Source organism: Poecilia latipinna, unplaced genomic scaffold (genome assembly GCF_001443285.1).
Source record: "Poecilia latipinna isolate Pla-1442-1.1 unplaced genomic scaffold, P_latipinna-1.0 Scaffold577, whole genome shotgun sequence".
Classification (NCBI taxonomy): Eukaryota; Metazoa; Chordata; class Actinopteri; order Cyprinodontiformes; family Poeciliidae; genus Poecilia; species Poecilia latipinna.
In genome coordinates, this window is record NW_015113193.1 from 315739 (window position 1) to 329705 (window position 13967).

Here is a 13967-nt window from a genome sequence, read left to right on the forward strand (position 1 = left end):
CGGTCTCATCAAGGACGATGACGATGAGGAGTACAGAGAACTGACTCAGAACTTTGTGGAATGGTGCCAGAGGAACTGTCTGCAGATCAACACAGCAAAAACAAAAGAACTCGTGGTGGACTTCCCCAGGTCCAAACACTCTGTTCTGTACCAGTGAACATTCAGGGAACGGACATTGAGATCGTGAGGTCCTACAGGTACCTGGGTGTTCACCTTAACAACAAGCTGGACTGGACTGACCACACAGCTGCCCTCTACAAGAAAGGACTGAGCAGACTACATCTCCTGAGGACACTCGGGTCCTTCGGTATGCGGGGGGCTCTTCTCAGGACCTTTTTTGATGCTGTGGTGGCATCAGCCATCTTTTATGGAGTGGTCTGTTGGGGCAGCAGCATCTCCACTGCTGACAGGAAGAGACTGAACAAGATCCTCAGGAAATCCAGCTCTGTCCTGGGGTGTCCTGTTGACCCAGTGGAGGTGGTGGCAGACAGGAGAATCTCTCCTCTGTTTTCGGCAGACGATCTCAGTGTTTGAATCTCTGCCTTCAGCGACGGGTTTCTTTGAGTTTACATTGAAAATCCTGAGATGACCTTCTGACCTTCTGAGCTCCAACAGAATGAGGAAACGGGCAGCAGCTGCAGTGAATCTGGAGCTCCAGTTACACCAGAGGTCTCATTCTCGCGGCCCGCGGGCCAACTGCGGCCCGTAGGACGATGTCTGGTGGCCCCACCCCGATATGAAAGTATAATATTAGGGGCCCACAGGGTGAGCGGGCCTCTGAAGTTAGTCCCGCCCGCCGTTCCTTGTGATGGCTGACATTCGGTGCTAGGCTAAGCTACACTGACTTCATGCACACTACGCTTGTAACAATAGTGCGGCAGATGATGGACCCGTCCGGTACCAGTTTCCCTTCCTTGCAGTCGCCATTCCGGTTCTTTCTACCATTAATGCCAGGATCAAACGCAGAGAAAGGAGACTGCTACCGGGCTGCGTCATCCACCGCCTGTTTGACAAGTAGACGCGGTGATGACGTCACGCGTCGAGACGTTCTCCATACGTTGCTAGCTGGCTAAAGACTTCTATGAAACGTAGAACCGGAGCGACGCCAAGTGGAATAAAGTACATTTTGTCACACCCTCATCATGTCTTTGTCAATCCACAGACTGCAGTTCATGTGTTGGAGAAATAATTAAATGTTGATGACATTTGGGGATATCTTTTAAATGTTTTTTGTGGAATCCTTTATGCGGCCCAGCCTCACCCAGACTCTGCCTCCAGCGGATATTAATAACAAATCATCTATAATGTTTTATCTGAAAAAAGAATCAAAAAGAAACTTTCTGGCTGATTTTCTTAATGAACTTAAAAAAAACACTCATTAAATAATGTTAAATATTTAAATCATCTTGGGGTTAAGAAAATACTAGTAATTTTTGTGTTAATTTCACAAAAAACAAAACAATTAAAAGCCGATCATTGCATGATAGGTTTTCCTCTGTCAGTAGAATGAATCAGTGACTTTGATTCATCAACTTCCTCTGGACGTTTGAGCTTAATATCTATTCAACATACCAAATTAGATTTAAATTGAATATTCTGATGTCTCTTTGGCCCAATAAAGGCATTATTGTAAGTTAATTAACTGATATTATTTCTAATTACCAATCAAAGATCGTTTGCGGAACATTTCACGGTAATAAGGGATGAGTCACACGGACTAAAAGTCTCACTGATCTCCTTCAAACCTGCTCAATTAAAAGTTTCACACTTGCTTTTTTTTCTGGTAAAATACTCCAACAATCATAAATGTTGTGCCGGTTCGGTTCAGTACCAGCAGGATGGTGGGTCTGTTCATCGAAACAGCGGCACTTTCAGCCCTGAGGAGTTTGTAACTTTCCACGGGGGTCTCCTCACCACGACCCCCAGACCTCCATGTGTCAAACAGAGGGCTACGGCGACCCTCCACACGGACAAGAACCTTTCCTCGGCTCCGGTTCGGATCACTTTCTGCCATCATGGCACTAACAGGCGCGTCAGCGAGCACGGAGCCCGGTGTTCGGCACCGCCGAGCGGACAAACTTCCAGAAAGCACCACGCTGCGGCGGCTGGAAGCGGGCTAACCGGACACCTTTTAGCCGCAGGCTCCACCGCTATCCCACACGTCTACTGTGGGTCTCAGCCGAACCACCGAACCGGGTTTAAAGGAGAAAGACGGCACTGAGCGACCATATATGGGTTAAATGATGAATCTGTAGCCTGCGGTTAGAAGGCGGCGGATGGTTGGAAAAAGACTCAATGAACAAGTTTCAACACTAACGAAAAGTACCGAACAACGAGCAGCCCGGGGTTTAAATGAGACCGGTACCTTCACAGATGGGATTCTGAACCGTGGTGATGGATTTTCCGGAGACGAACCTTCTCCGTGGACTCTGCGGGGCTTCTGGAAATCCACGCCGCGACTCGCTCGCTCCAGACGGCTGTTGCTCAACTTCCAGCGAGCCAACTGCCCAGCTGTGACAACAGCCGTCAAGCTACTGTTGCTGCGGAAAGCGACATCCGGCGAGGTTTTTCAAAATAAAGCCACGTAAATGAAACGACGCTTTATTCACTGATTAATAAACAAACTGTTAAGCAGATGCCTCCGTGATTCTACATATATGTAAGAAACATCAACTTTCACATTAAACAAGAGGCACTGCAGTAAATGTTAAATGATCTCACAACTGCCGTCAACAAGCTTTTCTTTTGTAAGCCAAAAAAATGTGGCCCCAACCGGAAGTGGTAACAAAAAGCTGATAGAAAATTACAGGAATGAATGCAAACAAGTAAATACCACCAGGACCTGGTTTACTCATGCTTTAACATAATCCAGTACAACCAGGCAGATTTTTAGAAATCAAATAATTAAAAAAGGAGCCCGATATGTTATAAGATTTAAATTTATAATTATAACTTTGAAAGTTAAATTATGGGTTTCTGTCTGTTAAATCTGCCTTCGGAAGTCAAAGCATGACATAGCATCCCAAAATGGACACTTTGAAAGTTGACATTTTGACTAGTCATAATTTTATGGCTCAATATCATGACTTTGAATGTCAAATTATGACTTTTCTCATAATTGTGATTTTAAAAGTCAGAGTGTGAGTTTTCATCCTCAAAGATTGCAGTCAAGTTTACTTTGAAACTCCTAATTATGACTTTTGATCTTAATGTTATGGTTTTTGTATGTTCTAAATAAAACTTTGAAGCTCAAAATTAAGACTTAATTCTAATCTTGACTTTAAAGCTAATTAATTTTACATCCAAAGTTGAAAAGTGAAATTAAAATATGGTGTGATGTTTGTATTTTAACTCCAAATAAAACTCAGTGATGTTACCAAAGCAGAAAACTAGCACTGCTCATCACCCAAACATACCATACCCACTGACAACACAGAGGTGGCAGCATCATGCTGTGGGAAGCAGGTGGGAGGTGGTGGGGAAATGGACGGAGCTAATCAGGATGATCCTAGAGGAAAACCAGCAGAGGAGCTGAGTCTGGGGTCAAAGTTCACCTTCCAGCTGAACAACCAGCCTGAAGACTCAGAGATATGTGTAGATCAGAGCTGATCCAGGAATTAGAATGGCCTAGTCAAAGGCCAGATCTGAATCCAACTGAAAATCTTGGGAAACACTTGAAAGCTGATGTTCTCAATGTTTTCGATCCATCTGGCAGAGCTGAAGATGTTCAGACCTGCAGCCAGAGGAGGCGCTACTGAGTTCTCACACTATATTAGCTTCCTTTTTATTTTTTCTCTTTTCTCATATTTTCCCTTTAATAATAGTAATTTCTGCTACTTTTTAAAAATCATACTTTGACTTATTTTCCTCCAAATATTCCCTCTTTGCATTTTCTCCACTTCTGTTTTCTCCTTTGCATTTACAGATTTCTTAGTTCTTTTTCCCTCTGAATCTTTTTAAGAGCTGAAATAAAAACTGGGAGGAGATTCAGGGTCAGCTGCTCTCCTAGCGGTCAACGCTGGCCAACTCTGCAGGCTTTCCTTCCCACTTGTGGTCACAAAAGCTGACTCTGGATCTCCTCCCAACTTTTTCATTTTAGCTTGTAAAGAGAAGGAAAAAGAAAAGAGAACATGAGAAAAATTATCTGTAAATAAATGCAAAGGAGTGGAGAAAATGCAAAGAAGAAATATTGGGAGGAAAAGTTAATGTGTGACTTAAAAAAGTGACAGTAAACTAAACAAAACTGAAATACTGAAAAATGGAAAAAAAAATAATGTACCGAAATAATAAAAGGCGGCAATGAAATGGAAGATTAAATCATAGCTAATGTTTGGTTACATCCAGAGAGTAAACCGCAGAAATGATTCTTATTGGAAGTAGCAGATAAAAATAAAGAAGTGAAGTTCTGTGTTTCATGAAGAACCAGGCAGCAACACAAACACAGGACCTTCCTGTAACCTTGGAGCCGCGCCTCCTGAGAAAGCATGTGGCGACAGTGGAAGGAAACAACTCAGTTTAACAGAAGCAAACCTGGACCAAAGCCGGTGTGAGCAGAACCAGAACCGGTGAGAGCAGAACCAGAACCGGTGTGAGCAGAACCAGAACCGGTGTGAGCAGAACCAGAACCGGTGTGAGCAGAACCAGAACCGGTGTGAGCAGCAGGGACTTCATCAGTGGCTTCTTAAAGAAACATGACTAAACAGGACAGAGCCAAGTCACACCAGAGCCTGGAGCGATTTAGTGTTTCACTCCCGTCTCCACGGTGAAACAGAGCCAGGTTTTATCAAACAGGAAATGGTTTTATCAAACAGGAAATGGTTGCTTCGTGTTGATTTTGTCCTGGTCATACAGGACGTGGATCTTTCTCAGCCGGGTGAGAAAATGTTTGAATATTGAGAAACTCTGCAGTTCCTGGCGGCTCCGTGTTTCGCCGCTGTGAGCCACTCATGGATCCTCCTGGAAACAAACCTGCAAAATGCCATCACTCTGTCAGCCATATTGTTTATGGCCTGGCTGCCATCTTTAATTAGGCCTGAACTCAGCTGGGGTTTAGCGACCTCATGTGGATCATAACTTCAGCAGAATATTGATAAATCATCTTCATTATCAGCAGAAAGGCTGAACGGGTCCAATCAGAACCAGAAACCACCATCATCCAGTTTCCCTGTATCCATGAAGAACACACAGCTGAGCTCTCTGACTTTATTATTATCAATAAAACATTAATTAGAAATACAGTAAATATCCTTATGGACTCACTGAGGGCAGAAGCAGGAAAATAATCCCAGGTGGATCGATGCTTGTTCAGATTATGAAAGTGGAGTGTGAGTGTGTGTGTGTGTATGTGGTCTCCAGTTTGTTCCTCCTCTGTATTTAGGAACAGCGCCACCTACTGTTGGAGGGAAGGAACATCTGAATCGTTGAATATTTCCCCTTTCTTCCTAAAATAACGAACCAAATCATATTTTGCAAATGTAATTTTGGATAAAAATGACTCGGCCCATGATTTTAGGAAGGTGAAGATATGAAATCATTTGCTTTAGTAAGGCAGACGTCTTGCTGGGGAGCGTCCCAATTCGTGTTTATCCCCAGTAGAACTGGCTGCATTCCTTTCAGATCAGCAGCCAGAATGAGATGAATCCAGGAAGCTCAAATAAACTGATGGAAAAAACGATCAGTTCATCCACAAAACTTGTCTTTCCAGAAGCTGGAAGAGATGAAAGCGGATCACAACCAGAACATCTGCAGTCCAGACCCGGGTCTGGTTCTGCAGGTTTCTGTTGAACCAGCAGGAGGAACTGTGGAGGAACCAAATGTTCTCCAGAAGGATTTATTCACCAAACGTCTGACCTCAGAACCAGAACTGGGTCAGGACCGAGGATGTTCTGGTTCTGACGTTGTCTGGGTGGACCGTCAGCGACCCATCAGGCAGAAAAACATTTTCATTCATTTCCGTTTCAAAGCTTCGAGGTTTTCTGCTTCATCTCCAGAAATCTGGATGGATGAGAGTCTGACCAGGCTCTCCGCTGACCTGGGCTCATCGGGTCGTGACCTGGGCTCATCGGGTCGTGACCTGGGCTCATCGGGAAAGGTTTTCCTCATCAGTGCTTTGAGGTGAGCGTCAGAGTGGAAGAGACACGGAAGATCTGAGGCAGCATGTTGCTCAGCTGGTAGAACATCTCCTCTGAAATGCTCTGCAACACAAAGAAAGATGGCGGCCGGTCAGAGGCGACCTTTAGGACCTCAACACTTTGACCTTTAGGACCTCAACACTTTGACCTTTAGGACCTCAACACTTTGACCTTTAGGACCTCAACACTTTGACCTTTGGGACCTCAACACTTTGACCTTTCAGTCAGTTTGTTCTCATCACACTTGCAGCTTTCCTTCATCCCAGTAAACACCGATCTGTAATCCAGGACTGAAGCAGAGCTGGTCACACACTCAGCTTCCTCTTCCTCCTCCTCTTCCTCCTAAATCAGCTGAAGCTCTCTGGCAGGCAGCCAATCAGAAAGCAGTCCAGCATCTTCTGCTGTAAAATAATTCAGACTGTCTGAGTGTCGCCTGCTGATAGAAAAATGCAGATTTATAGGAAAATATATTCAAATGTTGCTCTGAAAATACAGAGAATAATAAGACGAACTCCCAGACTACTGATGTCAGAAAGCAGCATGGAACCGGAAAGGTCGCTCCTAAAGGTCGCTCCTGTTTTTCTGCTGCATCATTTAGAATGCAGACAGGTGTGTGTGTGTGTGTGTGTTGGCCTTGAGTGAGTTAGATGTGCCGTTCTGTGAGCCAGGTGCATTACACTTGCATGACCTGTTTATGGAAAGCCAAAAGTGCCATTTTTGTCATGGTTCAATTTAAAAAAAGTCTCAAAAATCGCACTCTGACTCCATCCATTTTCTTGCGCCCTTGTTCTTGCTGGGTTGGGAGGGCTGCTGCTGCCTCTCCAGCAAATGTTTCGGACGAGAGTCAGGGTCACCTGGACAGGTCGCCAGTCTGTCGCAGGCAGTTTGACTCAAAATGCCATGAAATAGAGAAAATTTCATCAAAACACCAAAAATGACATTTATTCAGACACGGGGTCAAAGTGGTGTTTTGTGGCACTGTTGGCTTTCCATATGTATCTGTGTGTGGTTTTGTGTGGCCAGATGATGAGGCTTGTCGGGGTGAGACTCTCCATCTCTCTCGGGTCTTCCTCTGGACCTCGTCCCTCCTCTTCGTCACGCTGCAGTCCAGCTTCTCAAACCCGACAATCAGCCACAACGCAGTGTTGGAAATAAGAAAGCAGCAGCTTGTAGTCTTGAAATTACAGTACCAAAGATGTTGCATCTGCATTTTGATGGAGCAACTGTCCTGCACAAGTGAGCCTCCAGAAATAGATTATTTTCCAAATAACGCAGAAATATTTTATTATTTTCCAGAGTAAATAAAACTACTCTAAATATTGAGGTTAAAATAAATTCAGAACAAATACTTCCAAATATATTTAATCTGCGCTGCAGCATGATTATCATGCGGTGTGACGCTTCAGTGTATTTTGAACAGGCAGTAACTTGGGCAGCCTGGTGATGAAAAGGACCAGCTGCAGCAGCGTCTCTGAAGTCAGCAGGTCAAAACACATTTTTGGTTTTCAGTCACCGAGTTAAGACTCTGACATCAACAGTAATTATTATCATTTACACCTAGTTTAAATATTTACTCATTCTTAAAACCGATTGCTGCCGTGTGGCTAAGTGTGAGCTAACTGCAGGCTAGCTGCTCCAGCTGGCTAACAGGGGAGCTAATCTGATCGCATCAGATCAACGTTGCTGTTTGACGGGCGGCGGAGCTCAAACACGCCACAGCCGACTAATCCAAGTATTCACACCTTGTTGATCCATGACGCCTGACATTCAGCTCACTGGCTTCATGTTTGACCCCTGACCTCAGAGACAGGTTAAGTCCAATCAGCTCGACTCCGTTTGGTCTGGAGAAACGTCTCACTGGGATCAGTGGAAACAGATCAGCTCTTCATGGCAAAGGGTGGGAATACTTATGCACGTGTCTTTTCTTAGTTTTCTATTTTGAATCCATTTGCCAAATTAAACCTGGCCCACATCGTCAGAATGAGGCATCAGAGATGAAGTTAAGATCTGGAAAAGGTCTGGAACGAAGTGAAGTGGTGTGAATGTTGCTGTAAACAAACTGAATTAATCTAAATTATCTTGTGACATTAACAGTTATGTCATCCTGCGTTTGATGGTTTAGATAAATAAACCAAATTGTGACACATTTCCACTTAAAATTGTAACATATTAAAGCCATTGGGATTAAAATGTTGGATAAAGTTTGAAATAAAATAAGAACTCCATGTTGTTTTTCTGACACTGATGCACCAAACTGATGAAAATAAATCATTTCAATCTAAAATGCAGATGAATGAGAGTTTGGGAAGAAAGAACATTAAAGCTCATCTATCAGCAGCTGCGACCTTTGCCCTGAAGCAGATAAATCGCAGGTCAGCTGGTTAAACATGGAACCAAAGGTCAAAGGTCACCTAAAAATACCCAGCAGCTCCTGGCTGCAGCGACATGAGGAGGAACCTGGCTGAGTGACTGTAAATGCAGCGCTCAGTCAGGTTGCCATGGAGACAGCAAACAGCCGCCTGACCTCACCTTTGGCACCAGGAACTGAACAGTGCGGGAGATCCCTCCGTCCCACGAAGCCATTTCCATCATAAAACCTGGAAGCAGAAAACAAGAACAGAAGATTAGGTTTACCTTCAAACATGATGAAACATCTGGAACATACCCAGCATGCACTGCAGCCTGCAGGGTTACGCAACAATTCAGGGGAAAATGTATTCATATCTTCATATTTGGCGACACACCTGGTGAAGATGCATGAACAACCTAACAACAAATTGATTTATTTTGCTTTTTGTATCTCATTTAAATGTTTCAGAAATGTGACTTCATAATTTTAACATCTTGAAATTGGGTCTCTGTCTCTTTAAGAAGCTCCTGCTCTTTCTGAAGCTCCGCTTCCAGGAAGTCATCCCAACATGGCTCTTCTTTAACCCTTTAATGTTTTTACCAGCGCTGCTCTGAGCAACAGCTCCTATAAGGAGCTCAGCAGCTGTTTGCTAATTGCTGCTGGCTAGTCTGAAGGAGCTGAGTGGGGGAGGAGCTGCGCTTGAAGGCGGGGCTAGGTCCAACCAGGCGTTTAACAGATGCGATTAAAGGATTTCTAAAACATGACAGAATGAAAGCAACACTGCAGGGAAATGCATGAAAACATGATGGAAAATAAAAAAGTGCATTTTTCATAATCCTGTCATTCCTCCACCAGACAGCAGGGGGCACTACTGGTACAGGCAGGGGTCAAAGGTCACGGTTACCTTTGACACATTTGAAGACCAACTCTGCTCTCTTCAGGCACCAGGGGATGGTCATCTCCTGCAGGGAGGAGAAGAAGACGAGAGGAAGAGCAGAGGAGAGGAAGAGGAAGAGCAGAGGAAGAGGAGAGTGTGACTAAACCAAGGCAGTGATCTGATTACATTTCATAGTTACAAAACAACTTCAGCGAAAGTTCCAGTTTTGAACTGAATCCTGAATAAATGAACTTTTCTGTGCGCTGAACACAAAGTGGATCCTGAGAGCTTCAAACAGATGATGATGATGATGAAGCAGCAGCTGACCCGTCTGAGTCTGCCCTCTGAACAGCAGCCGGACCTTCGTCTCTAGAAATAGTTTCTCTGCTTTCCTCACATCCAAAGACAAAAACATCTAAAAATAATCAGCCGGCGGTTCTGTCTGCGCTGCGGTCCGACTTCCTCTGAACGGACTCCAGAACCGGGCTGCACTAACCAGTCGGATCCCTCCTACAGCAGGAGGAGCCCCCAAGGAGCCGGCAGAAGAAAAACTGCAGTGAAAACAGAGGCTCCAGCTTCCGGGAGCCGCGGGACCTCTGACCCGCTCCCTCCATTTAATGTGGATCGGTTCTAGAGTGTAACTCCAAATGTCAGTCTGTAAACTGAAGGCGGTTCTGGAGTTCCTCTGCAAAACCTGCTGCTGGCAGAGACTCGGATTTAAAAACAGAAAAATTAAGTCTGGCTTAAAGTCTAAACATTGCAGAAGGAGAGCGTCCAAATGAAGATTTAAGATTATTTTCTTTAAAGTGTGATTTTATCTGCCGATGTTTTCAGCATGAATCAGTAGTTTACGAAAGAGGAACGCCAACCTGGAAATTAAAATTATTATAAAACCATAAATCAGCAAATCTTCCATCCTGATTCAAGGTGACAGGTCAGTCAAACTAAAGTCCAGCCCAGGTGAGAAAGAGACTGATGACATCATCACAATGCTAACAGACACCTGATGACCTGACCTTTGTTTTATGAAATACCATTTCATAAAAAGACCAGAACTGATTCATTCTGGGACTGTTTTCAACAGCTGATGAACTATGAACATGAACATAAACTCATTCAGTTTTAGCGCCATGGTCAACATGAAGCTAGCTTACTTCATGTCATGAGGTTGATAATTAATTTCCTGCAAGAAGAGATTAAAAATACCAGATTATTTACAAACTGTTATAATTTAATTAAAATAAGTGAATAAAGAGCAGTCCAATGTCGTGCGCTGAGCTCTTCCTCACTTTCATAAAGCTTCAAATCTCTTTAGAGAAACTAAATATGTTGGTTTCAATCATATTCTAAATGTAGCAGACTAAATTTAACTTGCAGAGTCAGCGTTTTCAGCTGCAGCTCATGCTGCTTCCTCTCTGATCGTCTTCTGCAGCGGCGTTTCGGTGCAGCCGCCTGATTAAACACGTCATCAGAGCAAATCCATCTGAAACCCGTCTGACCTGCAGCGGCTCGCAGCGCGCCGCTTACTAACGACTCGCCTTCTGAAGCTTCTGGAAAATCTGGAAATTCAGCAGCAGAAAATCTTGCCGTTAACATGTCAGAGGACAAGAAAGCAAATCTGGGTTTTCTTATCTTTCATTTTGATGCATATTTATTTTTATCTTTGAGTTTGTGGAACAAAGAGGTGAAATAAGTTTGATGATTTGCTGCATTGGCACCACAGAAAGTCAGTAAATTAGAATCTGGTTCTGATGAAACCAGAGGAAAACAAACCGCAGTACTAACACTTTTTATTGATCTAATATTACACATACAGTTATTACTGCTCCAATCAATAACTGTTTTCATCTCTGTTGGTATTTTTACATCTTCCACTGTTTTCTACTCATTTTTATTAACATTTCTACTGTTTTTGACTTTCTGCACTTATATGGTAGAAATGTCTTTTGTAAAAGTTCAATGCAAATTTTGTAATTTTTTTAAAAGTCATCCTGCTGAGCTGCACGTCCTTTAGGAGAGCAGAGCTCCGTCCTGTAATGTTTGGATGCTCGGCCGGACCGGGTGGGTTCTGGTCAGACCCGGTGGGTTCGACCCGGTGGGTTCTGGTCAGACCGGGTGGGTTCGACCCGGTGGGTTCTGGTCAGACCCGGTGGGTTCTGGTCAGACCGGGTGGGTTCTGGTCAGACCCGGTGGGTTCGACCCGGTGGGTTCTGGTCAGACCGGGTGGGTTCTTGTCAGACCGGGTGGGTTCTGGTCAGACCCGGTGGGTTCTGGTCAGACCCGGTGGGTTCTGGTCAGACCGGGTGGGTTCTGGGTTCGACCTGGTGGGTTTGACCCGGTGGGTTCTGGTCAGACCGGGCGGGTTCTGGTCAGACCCGGTGGGTTCGACCCGGTGGGTTCTGGTCAGACCCAGTAGCCAGACGCTGCAGCAGGAAGCAGGACCGTCGCTCTGGACGACTTGAGCACTGCTGCTTTAGATCATAAGTATAATATTTCTATTCTAATGTTTTCTATGTTATAATCTTGTACAGTGGATGATTTTTGCCGTTGTTATTGTCAATCTGTTTACCTGATGCTGCTGTAACCTGAATGTCCCTCTGTGAGACAGTAAAGGCCGTTTCTGTTCTTCTATTTCATTTGATTTTATTTGCAGGAAGCAGAAACTCATCCAAACCAAAACAAAGGCCTGAGAAATGGAATAAAATATTTTTCTTTGTCAGGATTGATTGAATCTGACAGTAAATGAATTGAAACCGACTCAAAACACTTCCCAAATATCATATTTGTAACTGCTGAGAAAAGCTGAAATGTTTGTGGTTCTGAAAACCCAAAGCACCGGTTCTGATGCGTTCTGCTCGGTGTGTCTTGCTGCTGTGACAAGCAGCTGACATAACGATCACGCTGATAACTCAGCGATGGCGGTGAACCCGTTTCCTGTCCTTCCTGTTCTCTGTAAATGGGTTAAATGCGTCGCTGCTGTTGTGACTCATGACTGGCTTTGTCTGAAACAACCTCTGGAAACTGCAAATATGAGCTCATTACCGGAGCAACAAAGAGTCGCAGTTAAATGTTTATGATCTGAATCATCATTCACAGCCTCACCTTTGGCAAGGTGACGTCATGTACCTGACACTAACGCACACCTGGCTTTAATCAGCATCCACTTGGATTTTCTTCACGTATTTACAGTAAATTAGTTTCCTTTGTGCCTGATGTCATGTTCAGGTTTAGTCATATAGATGTTTCTAAAAACTGCAATAACAGAAATAAAACACAAAAAGTTCATAAAACAGAAAATAAATGTGAATAAAACAGTTTAAAAATCAGCAGTAAGCAGATTGTGTGTTTATAGCTCTATAGAGTTATTCTAATTAATTAACATTAAAGTGAAATAATGTGGTAAATCCATTTAAAGTGAGTAGATCTGGACTAGTGAGGAAATAACAGAGGTCAGAGGTCACAGTGAATGCATCCCAGAATAACCTCAGCCTATAGGATGCACTGCTGCTGCTCACGTTAAGGCCATGATGCTGGTCAGAGCGGGAGCAGAGCTGAACCAGCCAATCAGTGACCTGGTCAGGTTGCTGCTTCCTGTGTGTGTGGCCCCGGACCTGGACCGGGGCGGTCGGTACCTCGGACATGTCGTGGACCAGCAGCAGCGGCACAGTGACGGTGGTGACGTCGTGCGTGCAGCAGACCTTCAGGATGTTCCTCAGGCCCATGATGGCCGGGTCGCGGGCCGTGATGCTTCCTGACCGCAGGTTGTCGTCCACACACAGGTGGAAGACGACGTGGACCTCCGACAGGTTGGAGTGTCTGGAGATGTAGAACTCACCTGAAGGAAAACACGGAGCGATTCAGAAGAACCGACTCAAACTGAGCTTCTCCACGTGCTCAACATCCATACCTGGGAGAATATTTGAGGGATTTCTTTCAGCTGTTTTGCTCTTATCATCTCCTCCATTCTTCTGATTTTCTGTAGAAAAACAGAAACAAAACTGAGCAATAAATCATCCAACTGATGCAGAACTTGGAGCAACGAGCATCTCTGGAAGGATCCAGAGGAGAAAAAATGTTCCTGTTTCCGTTCTTCCTCTTTCCATTCAAATGCTGCGCAGCAGAGAACTAAACGACAAACTCTGAGGAGAAACCACCCGGCAGAGAAGATGCTAAACGCGTCAGGAGTTCACAGTTACACCACTAAGATAAAACAAGAAGGACTTTTAGTTTATTATTTACAAAATCCTTCAGCCCAGTCAGCTGAAAAACATAAAGAGACTAGAGCCAGGACTTCAAGTCGCTCATTTCGATTAATCAGAGATTTCAACGCATTGAAAATGTTAACAGGACAAATCACACTTGTTTCTTTACAGAGCCGGAGCCTCATTCGTGTTTCTGGTGCATCAGAATCAGAATGTGATGAAATAATGACAGACCCTGAACTTAATTTGAATGAACATCTTAAGAAATAATTTTAAAAATGTAATTCTTTAAATAAAAATGTAAGCAGCTCAGTTAGAACACAGTTTAGACCAGGGGTCCCCAAACCTCTTCCTGTGAGGGCCACATAACTTTTCCCTTCTCTGCTGGGGGCCGATTGCAGGAGCCT

The 13967-nt window shown here is 44.2% G+C and overlaps 2 protein-coding genes and 1 long non-coding RNA gene across 5 annotated transcripts in view; 1 reads left to right on the forward strand and 2 right to left on the reverse strand.

Annotated features, from left to right (window-relative positions):
• Positions 1–2547, reverse strand: part of LOC106953388 (solute carrier family 45 member 3) — a 32724-nt gene extending 30177 nt beyond the window's left edge. The window contains exon 1 of one of the 2 annotated variants that reach the window (XM_015042113.1): positions 2416–2547. The gene's annotated coding sequence lies outside the window, so the exon portion shown is untranslated. Of the gene's footprint in view, positions 1–2365 lie in introns of both variants that reach the window. The other variant, XM_015042115.1, reaches the window with a different exon arrangement.
• A 2641-nt stretch (positions 2548–5188) lies between these two features.
• Positions 5189–13967, reverse strand: part of ferry3 (FERRY endosomal RAB5 effector complex subunit 3) — an 18201-nt gene continuing 9422 nt past the window's right edge. For both annotated transcript variants that reach the window (XM_015042116.1, XM_015042117.1), the window contains exons 10-14: positions 13266–13334; positions 12991–13193; positions 9386–9443; positions 8661–8728; positions 5189–6194 (exon numbers count right to left, since the gene is read on the reverse strand). In XM_015042116.1, the coding sequence (XP_014897602.1) occupies positions 6102–6194; positions 8661–8728; positions 9386–9443; positions 12991–13193; positions 13266–13334 (491 nt within the window). In that variant the 3' untranslated portion in view covers positions 5189–6101. The remainder of the gene's footprint in view (positions 6195–8660; positions 8729–9385; positions 9444–12990; positions 13194–13265; positions 13335–13967) is intronic.
• LOC106953391 (uncharacterized) lies at positions 11055–11989 on the forward strand. Its single transcript, XR_001426193.1, has 2 exons — positions 11055–11443; positions 11775–11989. It is a non-coding gene; the product is annotated as an uncharacterized LOC106953391 (long non-coding RNA).